At 41.8% G+C, this 18,376-nt stretch overlaps 1 protein-coding gene across 3 annotated transcripts in view; it reads right to left on the minus strand.

The window, feature by feature from the left end:
* Positions 1 to 17,810, minus strand: part of LOC149471118 (apoptosis-inducing factor 3-like) — a 202,624-nt gene extending 184,814 nt beyond the window's left edge. For 2 of the 3 annotated variants that reach the window (XM_089657819.1, XM_089657809.1), the window contains exons 1-3: positions 17,708 to 17,810; positions 7,429 to 7,507; positions 5,648 to 5,757 (exon numbers count right to left, since the gene is read on the minus strand). In XM_089657819.1, the coding sequence (XP_089513945.1) occupies positions 5,648 to 5,757; positions 7,429 to 7,507; positions 17,708 to 17,810 (292 nt within the window). Of the gene's footprint in view, positions 1 to 5,647; positions 5,758 to 7,428; positions 7,508 to 17,394; positions 17,641 to 17,707 lie in introns of those variants that run through there. The other variant, XM_089657825.1, reaches the window with a different exon arrangement.
* Positions 17,811 to 18,376: the final 566 nt, after the last annotated feature.

Here is an 18,376-nt window from a genome sequence, read left to right on the forward strand (position 1 = left end):
ATGCCACATATCAGTGCCCATCAGAGCTGCCTATCAGTGCCGCCTATCAGTGCCATATATGAGTGCTGCCTTTTAGTGCCCATCAGTGATGCCTGTTAATGTCCATCAGTGCCACTTACCACTGCCTCCTCATCAGTGTCCATCAGTACAGCCTATCAATGTCCATCACTGCAGCCTCATTAGCGCACATCAGTGAAGGAGAAAAATTAGTTGTGTAGACGAGTTGTGTTTCTACCAAACAGTTCTATTTTGGTTTCATCTGACCATATGACATTCTCCCAATCCTCTTCTGGATCATCCAAATGCTCTCTAGCAAACTTCAGACGGGCTCGGACATGTACTGGCTTAAGCAGGGGGACACGTCTAGCACTGCAGGATCTGAGTCCCTGGCGGCGTAGTGTGTTACTGATGGTAGCCTTTGTTACATTGGTCCCAGCTCTCTGCAGGTCATTCACTAGGTCCCCCCGTGTGGTCCTGGGATTTTTGCTCACCGTTCTTGTGATCATTTTGACCCCACGGGGTGAGATCTTGTGTGGAGCCCCAGATCGAGGGAGATTATCAGAGGTCTTGTATGTCTTCCATTTTCTAATTGTTGCTCCCACAGTTGATTTGTTCACACCAAGCTGCTTGCCTATTGCAGATTCAGTCTTCCCAGCCTGGTGCAGGTCTACAATTTTGTTTCTGGTGTCCTTCGACAGCTCTTTGGTCTTCACCATAGTGGAGTTTGGAGTGTGACTGTTTGAGGTTGTGGACAGGTGTCTTTTATACTGATAACAAGTTCAAACAGGTGCCATTGATACAGGTAATGAGTGCAGGACAGAGGAGCCTCTTAAAGAAGAAGGTACAGGTCTGTGAGAGCCAGAAATCGTGCTTGTTTGTAGGTGACCAAATACTTATTTTCCACCATAATTTGCAAATAAATTCTTTCCAAATCAGCCAATGTGATTGTCTGGATTTTTTTTCTCATTTTGGCTCTCATAGTTGAGGTCTACCTATGATGCCAATTACAGGCCTCTCTCATCTTTTTAAGTGGGAGAACTTGCACAATTGGTGGATGACTAAATACTTTTTTGCCCCACTGTACATCTTATTAAGGTATTCAGTTTTTGTTTGCATCTCTCTCTCATATATCTCTCTCTATCTTTAAACACACCTTAGCGATTTTATCATATCCAACAAAATCACGCAAGTCTACAAATAAAATATTTCATCTGTTTCCTGCTCTCCACATCTACTAGGATCATAAGCTACATTGCCAATTCAAATTTCCTACTTGTAAACTAATAAAAACATCTGAACACATCTTCATATAAAAGGAGTAGTTGCATCAAACAAAGCATGCCGATATCCCTTCACAACCTCCTCACATAGCTCAATCTACTGCACAGATGAGAAACCATTATGTGCCTCTCCGGACCCACAGAACTTTGACATTTTAAATGTTTAGCTGCACACCAATTATATAAAGTGCTAAAGTGCTTTGGCTTACTTTTTCTTTTAATTTCTTTCTGTACCCAATGTATCTAATTTGAGGGATCAAGCCTCCTTGTGAGCAAACCAGAAGCAGTGAAAAGAGTCAAGAAAGTTTGCTTTTTTTGCGATGGAGATAGTGCATATACAGCTTGCTTGTCAATCCTTTATTACATACAGCTAGATGAGCTAACATTGGAGTATGGCTATTTTTGATCACCCCAAAAGCTGCTATTTTGTTTTTTGGTATTATGTCGAAGAGTAAAACCACCTGACCTGATTTTGTTGACAAATTCCTGAGTCGGTACATTATTGTGACCATTACGAGGGGTCCAACTCTTCTGGTTGGATTTTTTTTTAGTTATTTTATATAATGGATAAAGCAACAGGTGGTACTAAAATAAGCAACAATGGGAAAAAGCAAGCAAATTTTCCAAGTAAATGAAACAGTCAGAAATTATGGCAGGATGATCTCACAGTTCCCCTGTTTGAGAATCAAAGACATACTCAGCCCACCAGGCTCCAATGTAGTTAAAGAATGTTACCTCAACATTTTATATTACTGATGTGTGCATGCTGTACCATGTACTGGATGATCCTGGCAGCCCCTCTGCTTTCATATTAAAACTGGTATTTAAAAAAAGGTATTTATAATTTTTTTTTATATGTATACAGAAATGTTCTGCTTCTCCTTTCTATTTTTAACTGAATGAGTTGTTTTACAAGGTGAGAGTTCACATATGCATTAAACAGTTACATTTGGAGGGATTGGCCTTTACATAAAGTTCTATTACCTATTGTCTAGTGGGTGTGGAGGGGGTGAAACTATTTTGTGTACATACATTTTTTTTGCTGTAGGCAATGATCAATGAACAAATATTGGCAAACAATATCAGCCTTACACAGTATGAAGTTCTAAAGCATGGCAGTTGAGAAAAAAAAAAGACTAGATCCCATTTCAAGCTCATTATTGCATTATCCATCTCATAAAAAAAAAAAAAAACATCAACACTTCACTACATGCTTACGGTTATATTACTGTATTGTGTTAAACTGCTTTATGTAGCCCATTCTTCTGTAGAGATGTTTGTATTAGACAAACACCAGTGGTCTCTGAACATTCTAAGCAAAAGGCCAATTTACTGTCCTTCAGCCTTTAGGGAGGGCCGGACTGTGGCCAGTGGGAGTAGAAAATGCCCTGGCATCAGTGGGCATAAACAATGCCCCATTATTGGTTTTAATGGGAGGATGAAGACCCCATTGTTGATATCAATGGGAAAAATAGTGTAATCGATGGTGTCATTGGGAGGAATGGTGAACCATCATTGGTGTCAGTTGGTGAAAAAGTGCCCCAAGCGCCAGATAAAGGGAATCAAAAGGACCCAGCCCCAGGGGGGCAGTTTCAAGACCATGGATCTAGGACTACCAGCTTGCAAATAATGCAGCTACAACCTTTAATATGTTTGTATTGCAGTTATAAATTCTGTAGTAGGTCGAGTAAACTGTAGGTAAATAAATACACAACCAGTAACAAGCAGAAGACTATTTTATCCTTGTCAAACAAATATGACCACATTATATAAAGGTTTGCTACATTCTTCTAACATGAAAAACAAAAACAAAACCTAAACATGATGGAACAGCATAAGTTGCTGTGAATGTTTTTACAAAGCTGTATATGTGAGATGGGAAAACAGCTCTCATTGTTTGAACACTGATTGTGTGGAAGTAAATTAATGTTTTGACTGACATTCTGCGGTTTAGCCACAAGATGTCACTGTTTGTCTAACACAGCCTCAGACTGCATAGATATTTGTATATTCATGAAGAGGTGGAGTTTTCACACAGAGTTGGAGTGAACAGCTAGAGGAGACTGCAGCCATGTTTTGAAAGGTGCTGAATGAAGGGGCCGTGTGAGCTGAGAATCCGATGACATCCAGGTGTGGGAGCTTCCCTTGGTAACCAGAGCTGGGGCTAAGTGAAGCTGATCGAGTCCAAGACCCTGATCCTGTTCAGAGAAAGGAAGATTGCTGCCAGTAATGCTGATGAGAGCAGAGGAACAACGCAGCACACACTACAATATTGCAAGCTTTTTGGAGAGACATTTGTTCTGTTCAGAGTCACCAGCGGATGCAAAGCAGACCCGGGTCGGTAAGATCGTGCACGCACCTCATTTCAGTGTTGGCGCCTATAGACTGAGTCCAGGCCTATAGTTAGTTAGGGTCTCTGTTTGTGTCAGGCCACAAGTGTTGTTACCGATTATTGGAAGGACTCTACAACTTAAAGTGACATTTCACATTGGAGAGCTGATAAAATCCTACAAACTCAAGCCAGACTGGCGTTTTGCTCAGAAGGAATACTCAGGCACGTGCTACAGGACCAGTTATGGGAGGGGGAGTACTGTAGATTTGTGTAAGATTGTAAGCTGTTGTGCTGCACCGCAGGCTAGCCCACACCATACACTGATTCCTGCTCTCTTAGGGTAATAACGGGTAAGGTGTGGCAGCTTAATTGTGCCCGCCAGTAGGTAAATTACTACACTTTCTACCTTCATCCATCAGGAGGCGCCGTGCTGTGCAGCACAAGGGTCTCAGCCTTTGGGCTGGGTGTATGTAAATTTATTGTATGATCCCAGCATTTGTAGTTGTGTTTATTTGCCACATCGAAGTAAAATTCTGTTGTGGCAAAAGCTGGTGTTGGGGTTGCTTTCCTCGTTCGTGACTTCACTGTATCCTGGGGAGCCCACACGGCTTACATATAGACAGTAGAAAATTGGGTTCCTAATATATATGAGATACATATGTTGCATATACTTTGTGGTTAGTGCTTCTGTTGATTGAAATAATGCTAAAATTATAGACATAGGTTCATAGGGAATATACCACAGAGCTTAGTGAATGAGATGACGTGGTTTTTATTTTCTTTGTACATGGTAAGGTATTCTTTGCAAAGTGCAATTTCATCATCAGTACCGGGTCATCCAGCCCCCTCCCATTCGTGATGTGCAAGCTTAGGGAATTCTACACCCATTAGTCACTTGATTGTCAAAATCACTGCCGCTTTCATTACCCCTGTCAGTCTTGTAACAGGAGGAATGCACCACCTTTCACTATAGTAAACCATAGCGCCCGGGGCAGCTGCCCCTCCGGCTCACCCTTTGTCTTGGCCCTGTTCACCTTATTCACTAGGCTCTGGAGGAAAATGCAAAGGGAACAGCTGATTTGCCTTTAGTAAATCAACTCCAATGCATATGAATGCCTAATACTACTGGTGATGGAAAAAAAAGTTTGTGAAAAGCTGCCTTTCTTTTTGACTGTGCCATTTATAGGCACCTGCCTACAGTGCTTAAAGTGGTAGTAAAACACAACTTTAAAAAAAATCCCTACAAGGCAATTGCATAATGTGCTAGTATGCATCCCATACTAGCACATTATCAAATACTTAACTTAGAACGAAGCCCTCCAGCAGTGCGCTGTCAGCACTGACAGGGCTTCCATCTTCACCCGAACTTTCCAGGTTTGCTAGCTCCGGATGCCTGACTGGCTGAGCCGTTCCTTCAGAGCGTATGTGCCGGCTACCAAAAAGAGCGAATATTTCCTAAATGGTGTACATTTAGGAGATATTCATTTTACCTTCAGGTAAGCTTCATTATAAGCTTACCTGTAGGGAAAAAGAAAGAAGAAAAAAAAAACCAAACAAAAATCACAAAGCTGACATTACTACCGCTTTAATGGTAAATACTAACCTGAAAACAAGTAAAAAAGCAAAATAATGCGCTACAATGCTGTCAGTGGGTATAAGCCCTCCACAAGGTTTCAACTAGTGTGAGTGGGGCTTATTTTGATTGTGGGAGGAGCTTACTCCAATGGCAGAGTTTACATCGAACAAATATATGCTCACACTGGAATACATAGTACACACAGGCATTTTAGAGGAAAGTGAATTACCCAACTAGAATCATCATAACATAACTCTTGTACCATTTAACAAACAAAAAAGTTTATGTAATAAGGCAGTTCAAAGAGTGGAAATATACAGCATCCCACAGGAAGTGATTTTATTTGATCCTCTCTCAGGTTACAGCAATCAATAAAAAAAATACATTTTAGTTGGCAGCTCCAGATGAGTAATTCAGTGAGAAAAGTCTGCTGACAGGCATAATCTTTACAGGACTTACCCTTACTTAAAGGAGCTCCATAGTGGGAACACTTGTTGCCCACAGCGCTGAAGGTCCCATTACTCTTCACTAATAGAATACTTCTCCCTTCTATCTCGAATTCCCGCATCCTGCATACAAAAGAGGTAGGCAGACATTACTGATTTGATATGCTTCCTCTTTAGAACATTTTTAGTACTCAAATAACTGTTTTATACACCCTGTATTAAATGTTGTATTTGTAAACCCAATATATACTGTTTAAAAATAAACATTTATTTCTTGCAGTGTCACATAGCAGTCACCCAGGAGGAATAGTCTAGAAATTCCTACAAGAGCGTACCATATCCCTTACTGCCCCTCCTCCAAAGTGGCCAAAATCTGCACCCACCTTCCATATATCGCTTTAAGCAAAGTGTGACCAGAGATAACAAACATGCATCTCACTCTGAGTACAGCAGTACAAGGGCTGTTGGAAATTAAGTTCTGACACAACTCCATATTACTAGCAGTACATCCAGTGAATGATGAAAGTGAGGTTCCCTACCTGTTAGCTAGGTGTCTCATCACACAGCAGAAACAAAAGAATGTTTTATCACTTCCAACACGAAACGTGGTCACTTTTACACCTGCAATCATGTAGTCTTCTATTTTTTGTCTAACCCCTGTAGTCTGGCATTTGAGGATTTGGCAATCTGTTAAAGCCAAACTAAATGAAGAAATTAGGAACATGAAGGCCTTTTATTGCAGAGGAGACATGCATCTTCCGCAATAAAGTACATTCACCTGCATGTTCGCAACCCTCTGTGGAATGTACACTGGGCTGCACATGCACAGCTCAGTTCACATTTCAGTACACCGCCATTGCATACCAGCATGATCACACTCCCTCCAATGCAAGGGAGCGACATCATCCCACACCAACTAATTGAAAAAGCCGAAGACAGGAAACTGGATGAAGTTGGGGAGAATATGCTGGTGCTGGCAAGGGAGCTTGCGGGCTTTGGTCTGTTGGAACTAAAGTAAGCATTTACTTGGTGCCCTTAGTTCCACACAGCCTTAGAGATCATTGTGTTCATTTGTCTCCAAAAGTTATGCTAGCCATACATTTCTAGATTTCCCTTGTTCAGCCTGCATGCTGCACAGTGTGAGCAGTGTCACTTACTGTATTCAAGCAACTGCAGCACCCATGGCTGTATGAATACCTGAACAGTAACTGTATCTTCTACAATGCAGTTACTGCTTGGCCACTGTAGGTACAGTAAATATCTCCTACACATGCACCATTTAGGTGATATTTACTTTAGTAGCAGTTGGTGACATCACTGATGCATGCACACTACGCTCAATGGATGGTATGCTGTCCACTGAGAAAACTGCCATGGCTGTGACTCCCATATGCATGCGCAGGAGTGGCATCATCACAGCTCAGCCACTCAAATGGCCGGAGCCGACGAAACCAGAAGGAAGACGGGGTGAAGATGGAAGCCATGCAAAACAATATCTTAAAGCTGCAGAACTTGTACTGACATTCTACTTTACATGGTGGATGCAAGTGCTGTTGAAACGCTTGTTCCATCACATCATTTCATATATGCAAATAACCCCTTCAAAAGAAGAAATTACTTCAAAGTTATAGCAGGCCTGTAAGTGAATGTCCCACCCAGTAAACGGCTAAAGCAGACTTGGTATGACAAATGGACAGCACAGTTTGGCCTACTGAACCTCATCAGCAAGGACTGGATACACCTTATGCTGAGAGGTTGTGTGCTTTCCCTTCTACTCTACAGCTTAGAGCTTACTCTCCATCTTTCATTTCAGATTCCTTGCACAGCTCCTGGGTGATCTTCTCATCTCCATTCATGGTGATTTTCTTGATTACTGGGAAAAAAACAAAAAAAAAAAACTGAAATGTATTACACATCCAGGTTCCAGTGATTTAAAAAAAAAAAAAAAGATTTAGCTAGATACCAAAACTGCAAACAATTGATGGCAAGCATTCAGTTTCTCCTCAGCCTCTGCTTTGCCCAAAATGGAAGACAAAATTCCAGAGGAAGCACTAAAGGCAATGTTAATGCGAATCTAACAATGATACAAAACACATGATGGAGATTTACTAAAGCTGGTGCACAAAGGATGTAGTGCACCTATGCATAGTGATCAATTAGCTTCTAGGTTTGTCAAAGCCTCACTGAACAAGCTGAAGTTAGAAGCCGATTGGTTACTATGCACAGCTGCACCAGATTCTGTGTGCTTCAATTTTAGTAAATCGCCCCCATGGTGTCTCCATATACATTTACTTGGAGAAGGAAATATTTTGAATTAGATCCCTAATATGAGCTATAAATAGAAGCCCCGCAACAAACCCCATTATTGCACGATGCAACATGGCCATGCGACAATATAGGCTGTTAAAAGGGCGTGGCATTGCTGTCGCCTCCCAAGCCCAATGCATTGGACTTCCTTGGTGCCCCAAAAGACATCATACAGAATGAAACGCGTAGGGAAGAGCCATTTGCTGATGACATCACATAACCTGAAAGTGGCCCAGGAATTTGTCTGATTGGCATTGGGAGTATGTTTTTTTAAAATGTGCTATTGTTCTGAATCATTTGTTAGTGCAAGGGGCACCTTGTGCTTGTTTTTCTATGAGGTAATGCAGTTGATGGCTGAAGGCAATGTCCAAGACTAAATCAAGCTTCCTGCTGATTTTGAGAAGGAGTTGGGAGAAACGCAGCAAACGCTAAACTCTATATTACATGTCACTTATGACTTCTCTAAAACTAGGGGGTCATATATTTTCAGTAAGCTTGCATTTAGTTGGAAGCTTTGGATCTATCCTGGCACGGTTTCCAAAAACGTTTGGTGCAATATCTTGGTCATATGTACACTTTGTGGACTTTCATAATATTAATTGTGGAGACTTTCTACCGGATTTATTTATAGGTTAGTATTTGCTGGACTTTTATGATATTTATTACGAGTTATTTCTTAGTATAATTTAGAACAGAATCTATGAATTAGTGTTTTTTATTTTTAGCACAGCTTAAATATTCCTGTTGGTACATGCTGGGCATCAGGCACCCAAGAAACTGGAAAAGCGGAAAAAACGCACATGCATTTTTCCTGCTTTTTTGCTACAGAACAGTGTGAAAGCAACCTAAAAGTGGTGTTTTTTATACCTGTGTGAATGAGGGCTAATACTTTAAAACACTGTATTCAATAGGTGATCTGTAGGTTTCTGAAACAACTTTTTTTTTTTTTTAAGAAATTTAAGATTGCCAGTTAAGAATCTGACCTAAAGAAAACCTGAGTCAAGAGAAATATGGAAAATGCCATTGCAAACCTATTTGAAAATGCCACTAACTTGACTGTCATGCTGATTACTTAGTCTCAATACCTGAATTCACTAAAGCAGAGAAAGTATGCAGTCTAACGTGCAGAAAGTAGCTAGGTAACTGTAGAAGGTGGTCAGCAATGGCAGAAAACTATGCACCCCTATTGATCTAGGGCAGGGGTGGGCAACTGTGGCACTCCAGCTGCTGGTGAACTACAAGTCCCATCATGCCTCTGCCTTTGGGAGTCACGCTTGTAACTGTCAGTTTTGCAATGCATCGTGGGACTTGTAGTTCTACAACAGCTGGAGGGCCACAGTTGCCCACCCCTGATCTAGGGGGAATGTAGCATTTAGGCTTGATAACATTGTGGTCTAAATCACTTTCAGGGGACCCCATTTACTTGATTTTCCCACAATATTTTTCCCTGCATGTCCATAAAAGGGGATAGCAAAGGTGTCTCTTAGGCCTCATTCACATGCTGTACAAAATGCATTTACAAGCATATTTTTATTTACGGATCTGAACAAAGTTGCATTGTTTTCAATGTAGAGATTCACCCAGCTGTGTAAACATGCACTGCATTCAGAGCTGTAACACAAAATCCAAAAATGTGCATCTGAGGACATACTGTATATGTATGCCAGATGCAGGTATTGGAAAAAAAAGACAGAACGCAAATATTTACGGATCATTACACATGAACGTTTGTGTTACAAAAAAACATGCATAATAAGTTCTGTAAAATTTTTTGGCCATGGGAATGTAGCCTTACATGTGGATTCTCTAATTTCTTTATGATCTGTAATCTATGAACTGGTCTTATGGGCACAGAAATAGAAGGCAATGGAAGTTTCAGTGTTACTCTTAGCAACTATGTTCCTAGAAAGGTTTCTTTTTAAGAAAACCTGGGCGGGCACTATTGAAATTTTTATTGAAGGTGCAAAATTCATGGATGCGGTTCCCATTCACTAAATGATTAGTTACTGACCAGGATCAAGGACACTCCTGGGGAGATTTACTAAAACTGGTGCACACAGAAAGTGGAGCAGTTTGGCCTAGTAGCCAATCGGCTTCTAACGTCAGACTGCTCAATTTTGACAAGTTTCACCAGATTTTCCACTCTCCAGTTTTAGTAAATCAACCCCAGTACGTCTAGTATCAAGCAGGGGCAGACGGACCATTTGGAAACTCGGGCACTGCCCGATGGCCCTGGGTCAGTATGGGGCCCCATGAGATGCCCCTGGTACCTTTTTCATAGGCTTTTTTGAGTTTGGGCAAGGACACAGGGGCCCCATGATCCCCTATTGCCCGAGGGCCCCATGAGTTGTCAGTCCACCCCTGGTATCAAGGCACCTAAATGCACATGCCTCTTCAAAGTCAGAGACTCGCCAGGCAAAGAAGGATAAAGGTGAAATCCCTGATGTCTCTATCGTCAGAAACAAGCTAGCAATATCAGTTTCCATATTTCTAACAGGTTCTTTTAGAGCCTAATAACATTGTACTGAGAACAATAGACATTCTAATAATAGATTAGAGCAACAATTCCCCTGTCAGTTCTTTCTCCCGATACCAGCAGTAACAATAGAAAACATGACAAAACGTGTTATGCTATACAGTATATCTGAATTCCATAGGGACGCATGCTTACATTGAGGACTCACGTTACCTGCCTGCCCTTTTACACCACTGACTCAGCAGAAAGTTAGAACATGAACCGTTTGCCTTTTGTGTATCTATATAATTAATGCAGTCATTAGTAAAGGTGGAGCCCATGTACAAGTTATAACTTCTGATAAATGTATATTGTATGTCAAAAGGCCAGAGTGCTGAGATTATCGTTGGGATTCTTCCAGAGCCTGGACCGACTCTGCAGCGTGAGCCAGCTGACAGCACACTTTAGCCCACTGTCAGCTGATTCTCAGTCACGGGAGTGCAAAAGTCAGTGCACTCCTGTGACACAGAAGAGACATATGGCCAAAAATGGTTGGTCATATTTCTCTTTTAAGTACTTCAATACCAGGAACTTCCCCACCCTTCCTGTCCAGTTTTCAGCGCTGTCGCACTTTGGATGACGATTGTGTGGTCATGCAACACTGTACCAATAATATAATTTTAATAATTTTTTTTTTTTTTTTTTTTTTTTAGACATCTAGAGCTTTTTTTGGTGGTATTTAATCACCACTGAGGTATTTTATTTCTTGGTAAATGAACGAAAAAATGTTTTCCTTAGTTTCTGCTATAACATTTTGCAAATAAGTTTCATCACTGATGTGCTCTGATGAGGCCACACTCATGGGCACTGATGAGGCCACACTCATGGGGCAGGCAGTGATGAGGCGGCACTGATATACTGGAGTGATGGGCCTGCGCTGATAATCAGGGCACTGATGATCAGTACCCGGATTATCAGTGTAAATGTGTCAGGATTGCCTTTCCTCACACAGTGACAGCGCGTTAGGAAAGGAAATGCCAATAACCAGCAAGTTTGTTTACATTTTGTTTTACATGATTGGATACAGCTGATCATATGCTAAAGAGCCGCTGTGGTTGGTCCTTCACCTCGATCTGTCTTCAGCTGTGTCCAAAGGACTAAGTGATCACAGAGCGCACCTGATGCATGCCCCAGGGGCACACAGGGGGACGCAGTTCTGGGAGGACATCTATAGGCACCCTCCCAGAACTAGACAACTGCGCTGTAACTGTCTTTTGGCTATAGCGTGGCCATGAAGAGGTTAAAGTTGTATTAAACCCAAAATCAAAAATGTAATCTAATGCAGTTTACCAATCCTTAAATGTTGTGGCTGCATTAGGTTTTTTAAAGCTTTTTCCTTTATATTCACTTTGTGATCCAGCCAGTAACACTTTCTGTATTCCTAAAGCGGAACTCCATCTAACACTTTTTAGGTTGTTACAGCTACAATTGTTTTCCTTTTGGGATAAAGATCTTAAATAAATGAATGAAAGCTGACCATTGCAAGAACCCGTCAGTTTTAAATGGTTTGTCTCAAATCATTTACAGGAGTGCATCCAAAGGGTGGAGATTAATGGCATATTTTCTGAATGGTATGCCGTTCCTTCAGAGCGCATGCGACAGCTAAAAATGAAACGGTGCACGTCTAAGAGATATTCATTTTACATATATGTAACTTTTATCATAAGCTTACCTGTAGGTAAAAATTAACAGAGTGGGATTACTACCACTTTAATAAAATCATAGAAAATAGAAAAAACAATTAAACAGTTTGTTTACACTGTCTCTGGCTCAATCCCGGGTTTCCCCGATGGGATGGAAGAGCCCAAGAAGGTGGCGGGTGCCTATAAAAGTGATCCAGAGGCTAATTAGCCTCTGGAAGTGCTCTTACAAAAAAAAAAAAAAAAAAAAAAGAAGGAGCATTACCAGACAATATAAAAAAAAAAAAAATACCGGGATGATGCCTGTAGCTGCAGTCCTCATGCACACTGGACGTTTTACAGCGGCTTTTTTTGGCTTTTGACATTTTTTTCTACAGCCAGTAAACCCCCCAGCATGTTATCCTATGTGTCCATGCACATACAGAATGTAATCAATGTTTTTTTGGCTAGGACGTTTTTTGGCATAAAAAAAAACAACCCAGGACTGAATTTTTTAGCTGTAAAAATGCTCGAATGCTGAAAAACATGTTAAAACGCCACAAACCTGCGGTTTTGGAATTTTTTTTACCAAAAAATAAATATTTTTTTGGGTCAAAAAAACGCTAAAAAAACGCAAACGCAGAAAAAGCCACTAATTGTGGCAAAACACCACTAAACGTTAATGCAAAAACACAAAAAAAAGCTGAAACTCACGTTTTTAACATGACTTTACACAGCTAACATTACCGGTGTTATCAAAATGCCCAGTGTGCATGGAGCCGAACCACTGCAACTCAAGGACGTATAGGGATGTCATTGGGCAGCAAGTGGTTAAACTACGTGCAAGGAGTACTTTACAGTTAGTGCAGGAGGGATATGGTACTCTTTTTCCATAGTTGGTGGTGTCAGCGGGGAGTGTAGACAAGTTAATAAAAACTTTCAGATATGTTTCTTAGTGAACACAATGTACAGGAATATGGAAAACAGTAGACACACAGACACTCAGGTTGAATCGGATAGACAATCTTTATTCAGCCTTATTATTTAACAGTTTAAAGGCTCGATTACACTTGTGGCAAGGACTGCCTTTGAAAAGTGATGCGCGTACAGAACCCGTCTCAGGGAGCTTTTAACAGGTGGTGTGAAGGTGATATGTCATAAACATGCATTGCCCCAGTAGTGTCCACTACACTCGTCAGGGGGTATCATTCATGCTGCGGTCACAAAGCAAAGCATCATGACCATTGCATGTGCATGTGTACACCTTTTTGCAGCTTAAGGGGGAGCAATTGAGAAGTAAAAATGCAGCCCACCTGCTGGTGTTTACCACCCCCAAACCACAAGCATAAACAAGCCCTTAAGCCCTGTTTACACAGGAACTGAATTTAGACCAGTGGGCCACATTTTTACTGCTTATTAATGGCACTCACAATTGTTAAAACAGGGAGCTGATGAGGTATATACAGTTCAGGACAGCAGCATTAGCATTGCTGAATTTGGCAGGCATTTCAAAACAATATTTAAATGTCTAAGGGCCAATTCACACCAGTACATTGATCTGCGTTTTAGCGCAGCTGTAAAACACAGGTCAACAGCAGGACAATCATTTCAAATGTGTCCTATTCACGCCATAATACTGTGGTGACCTGCGTTGTGCTAAACCGCAACAAGTATGCATTTTAGTGCAACACAACAGATGTACACAGATGTCAACACAATGCGCAGGATATGCAGTGAAAATGCAATACGCTTTGTGATAGATATTTTGGGCCTACAATACATCAGGATGTCTGTGTAATGTATCAGCATTGCTCTATTTCTTTTCTATAACTTTCTGTCCTATAGTCATCTCTTTGTATTAGTAACATTCTGTATTTGCATTGTAATCAGGGGCGGACTGACCATTTGGAAACTCGGGCACTGCCCGAGGGCCCAGGGTCAGTAGGGGGCCCCATGAGATGTCCATGGTACCTTTTTCATAGGCACTTTTGAGTTTGGGCAAGGACACAGGGGCCCCGTGATCCCCTATTGCCCGGGGGCCCCATGAGTTGTCAGTCCGCCCCTGATTGTAATATTACTACTTTTAAAATTATACCAGCTACTATTTATTTTGTCATGATTGATTAGTAGTCAGCTTCTTTGCTGTGTAAATAAATTAGATCTTTATTTTTTGCACAGTTGTTTTCCTTTGCCATTAACATTATTGCTATTAGCCACATGAGGATTGGCTAAATTCATGCTTAGACAAAAGGTTGTAATCACTTATTACATTTATAATCTTAGATAGAACCAAGTAAGTAAGTGTGGGAGAAAAACCGCCAAAGCAGCTTTAACGCATGCTGATGTGCATGTCAACGGACGTCAAAATGTATGTCAACAGATGCCAGCGCATGACTAAAATGGATGGAAATGTACATACATTTTCTATACATTTTAGCACAAGTCAGTGTGAACTGGCACTAACTGCACTGAGACAGTAAAACCAAATCCATAGTCAGTCATTGGTTAGTGAAAAAAGTCCATTACAGAGGAAATTGTGTGTAGAGGTAGGCCTATCCAAGACCATCAGGCTACACCAACCTCTATATTGTTTTATATATTACCACTTGGTGACTGCCCGCCTACAATGTACAGCAGATGGGTGGCTTCTGTGGGCAAAGCGTCATACAGGCACATCGGTGCCTACTTCCCGTCTTAGGGCATGCACAAGCGCGCCCCCAACTGGCATCCACTGTGATTGCACACAGCGGGAGCCTGTCTGTAAGTCAATGTTTCCAAGGCCGGAACCTGCTGATTGGCTGTGTACAATCACAGCCCAGATCTCTGAGTTGGTAAACAACACAGAGCTCTGTATACAGGGAGCGATCTGTCAGTTTGTCATCCCTGCAAAGCAGAAATGAGAAATTGAGAGATATGGTAGTAAAAGCAGCACACTTTACACACATTACACATAGACAGGCACATATTTAACCTCTTGAGTGCCCTAGATGTTAACTCCTTCCCAGCCAGTGTTATTAATACAGTGACAGTGTATAGTATTATCACTGAATTAATGTCACTGGTGATGTAATTGGCAGTTAGATAGTTCCCCCCCGGAGCCAGTTAGTGTCAGATTGCCCTCCGCACTATCACAGTCCCGTTATAAGTCGCTGATCACCACCATTAGTATAACAAAATTAAAATTACAGTATATATACACACAATGTAGGTGCTATAACTTTCACACAAACCAATCAATATACAGGTTTACCTAGGTTTACAAATTTAATGCATTCTCCAGGGCATTTTGTATTGCAAAAAAATAGTAAACCGAAATGTGGTTTCCCATAGGAATGCATTGAAAACGAATTAATCCGTTCCGGAGGTCAGAAAGAAGTAAAAAAAAAAAAAAAAATGTTTCAGTCACTATAGGTCAGTGCCTGTTTTTAACTGTAATTACCACTTTTTTTTTCTTCACTATAGCTCAGAGAATCAGCTGTCACTTTCCCCCCAGCTAAAGAAAGAAAGTTTCCTTTTAGTTTATTTCTCCCAGTTAAAACAAACAATGTTTCCTTTTAGCTTGTTTCCTGGGCCAAAATAAACAAAGTATCCTTTAGCTTTGGGGAAAGTGACAGCTAACTCTGTGAGCTATAGTGAAAAAAAAAAAAAAGTCGGCAATTGCATTTAAAAATGGGCATCGATATACATTTTGTATTGCGAAAAAAAATTTGTAACCCGAGGCATTATTTTCAATGGATTTTCATTTGTAAACCAAAAATTACTTTAATCGAGGCGTTCATAAACCGAGGTACACCTGTACTTTTATTGGGGTGTTATTTTTTTGTTAGATATTAGGTATTTTTTCATTTATATCACAAAAAATAAAATAAAAGTGATCAAATACCACCAAAATGAAGCTCTATTTGTGTGTAAAAAATGCAACAAATTTTGTTTAAGTACAGGCATTGCATATCCGCGCAATTACCAATTAAAATAGTGCAGTACCGAATAGCAAAAAAAAAAAAAAAAGGCCTGGTCATGAAGGGGGTAAAACCTTCCGCAGCTGAAGGGGTTAAACTAATCATTCAACATCACCACAACTGGATACAACGTGAATGGATTATTTCGGTTTCCCTCCTATCATGTGGTTTTGGTAAATTTTAAACAGATTGTAGTGAGTATGATCACCTGTAGGTTCCATTCACAACTACACAGGCACGACAGACCGTGCATGCATTTTAGTGCATTTCCACAAATAAAATGAATGGGCTGCCCTATGCGTGAAAAATGCACTAAAGAAGTGTATGATCCTTTTTTAAAAAAGTTGCGCAGAACCAAAATGCAAGATGCATTAGCGAGAAGAATGGGGAGGGGGAGCACCAGTAAGAATGAATGACACGGTTGTGTGCCTGCACAAGGGTTGCACATTTTTGTGTGCTGCCGGAAAGCATGTGATTTAGTGTGCGTTTCCAGGGCTGCTGTTAGAAACCACAGACCCCATACAGCCAACCTGTTAGAACCACCCCCCCCCCCCCCAAAAAAAAAACACCACCAACTCAGTTTACTATGCTTCAGTTACAAATGAACACAGTGAGTGATCAGTACTGATCACTCATTGTGTTCATTCAGGAAAATAAGGGGCTGGTAAATGTGACATATTTACAGGACCCTTCCCCCACTCGCCATCCTGAAGGATCCTATTTTGTGCTTTCAGCTGCCAGTGGGAAGGAGAGGAGCAAACCCTGCAGCACTGTGAGGGTGGGGGCACACAGGGGGGCTTGGGCAGAGGGGGGAAACATATGGTGTACAGGGAGGGTGATGGGTGCACTGGAGGGCAATTACTGGAACCGATCCCCTGTATGGTTCTCTCTACAGCAGCTGAAAGCCAGCAGGAGGGAATGGAGAAGAAGCCAGCTCTCAGCTGCTGCAGGGAGAGCCATACAGGGGATCGGTTCCAGAAATTGCCCCCTTGCCAATCACGCTCCCTGACTGGGCCCACCTGATGGCCTGGGCCCCGTACAGGAGGAATGGTGGTACCAGGGGCAGACTGACTATTCTGAATCTCAGGCACTGCCCGAGGGCCCGGGGTCAGTAGGGGGCCCCATGAGATGCCCCTGGTACCTTTTTCATAGGCTTTTTTGAGTTTGGGCAAGGACACTGCCCGGGGGCCCCATGAGTTGTCAGTCTGCCCCTGGGTGGTACCCACTTATCCACAGCCCTGTGTGTTCCTGCAACGCACAAATGTGATCCCAACCTTGGGCCGGTCATGGCACAGTCTGCATTGTAAGAACAGACCAGCAGCAGCTCCAGATCACAGCCAGCATAGATAGAGCGACTCACCACCAGTCCTGGGACTGCAGAGGGTCCTGCCTGGGCTGTCCGGAGAGCGACTCTCAGCAATACTCGTCAGCTAAACTCCTCGCCGAGTCCTCCTCACTCTCTTTTTTAGCTGGCATAGGAGCAGCTGTGCCGGTGTGCACACTCCTGATGAAAGTGTTCTCTACACTAGCCAATCACGAACCAGGACTAGCCTGTTACCGAGCAACCCGCCCCGCCCTCCTCCAGCCTCACACACGGGAAGTAGTGTAGCCAGGACAGTCCTGACTGGACTGTGATATAATGCAGTGGTGCCTGTCCTCACACACCGACCTACCTGGTGTGACAACCTGTTCCCTCCCTAGAAGGAGAAGGATGTGCCGGACACTAAGTACGATTATATAACAGACATGCCGGATACCATGGCATTCATTCCACATCCAGGAACCATGTGACAATGACCCCTCCCCGCAGCTGATGAGACACCAGTTATCCGCGCCTTGTACACCGAGGTCATCGCTTCAGTCACGGTGTTCACAGAAAAAACTGACAAATACTAATTCAGAATACCTCACTTTTCTCTTCAGTTCAGTTTACAGCTTTTTTTTTTTTTTTTAGTTGAAGAAACCAATCACAAGTGACAAAAGTGTAACCACTTGAAGGTCTCACCCTCTTCATGACGGCATTATTTCGGTACTTGTCTGCTAATTCACCGGATTTAGTTATATATATTTTTTTTTGATATATTTAAATAAATAAATCCAGTGAATTAACAGACAAGTACCATTATTTTTTGCTACTCAGCACTGTGCAATTTTAACCAATTCAATACTGGGCAATTTTACCCCTTTCCTGCCCAGGCCATTTTTCGCGTTTCAGCGCTCTCACACTTTGAATGACAATTGCGCGGTCATACAACATTGTACCCAAACTAAAATTTTATCATTTTCTTCACACAACTAGACCTTTCTTTTGGTGGTATTTAATCACTGCCGGGGTTTTTATT

This window comes from Staurois parvus, unplaced genomic scaffold (genome assembly GCF_062004578.1).
Source record: "Staurois parvus isolate SC_StPar_1 unplaced genomic scaffold, SC_StPar_1.0 ptg000029l, whole genome shotgun sequence".
Classification (NCBI taxonomy): domain Eukaryota; kingdom Metazoa; phylum Chordata; class Amphibia; order Anura; family Ranidae; genus Staurois; species Staurois parvus.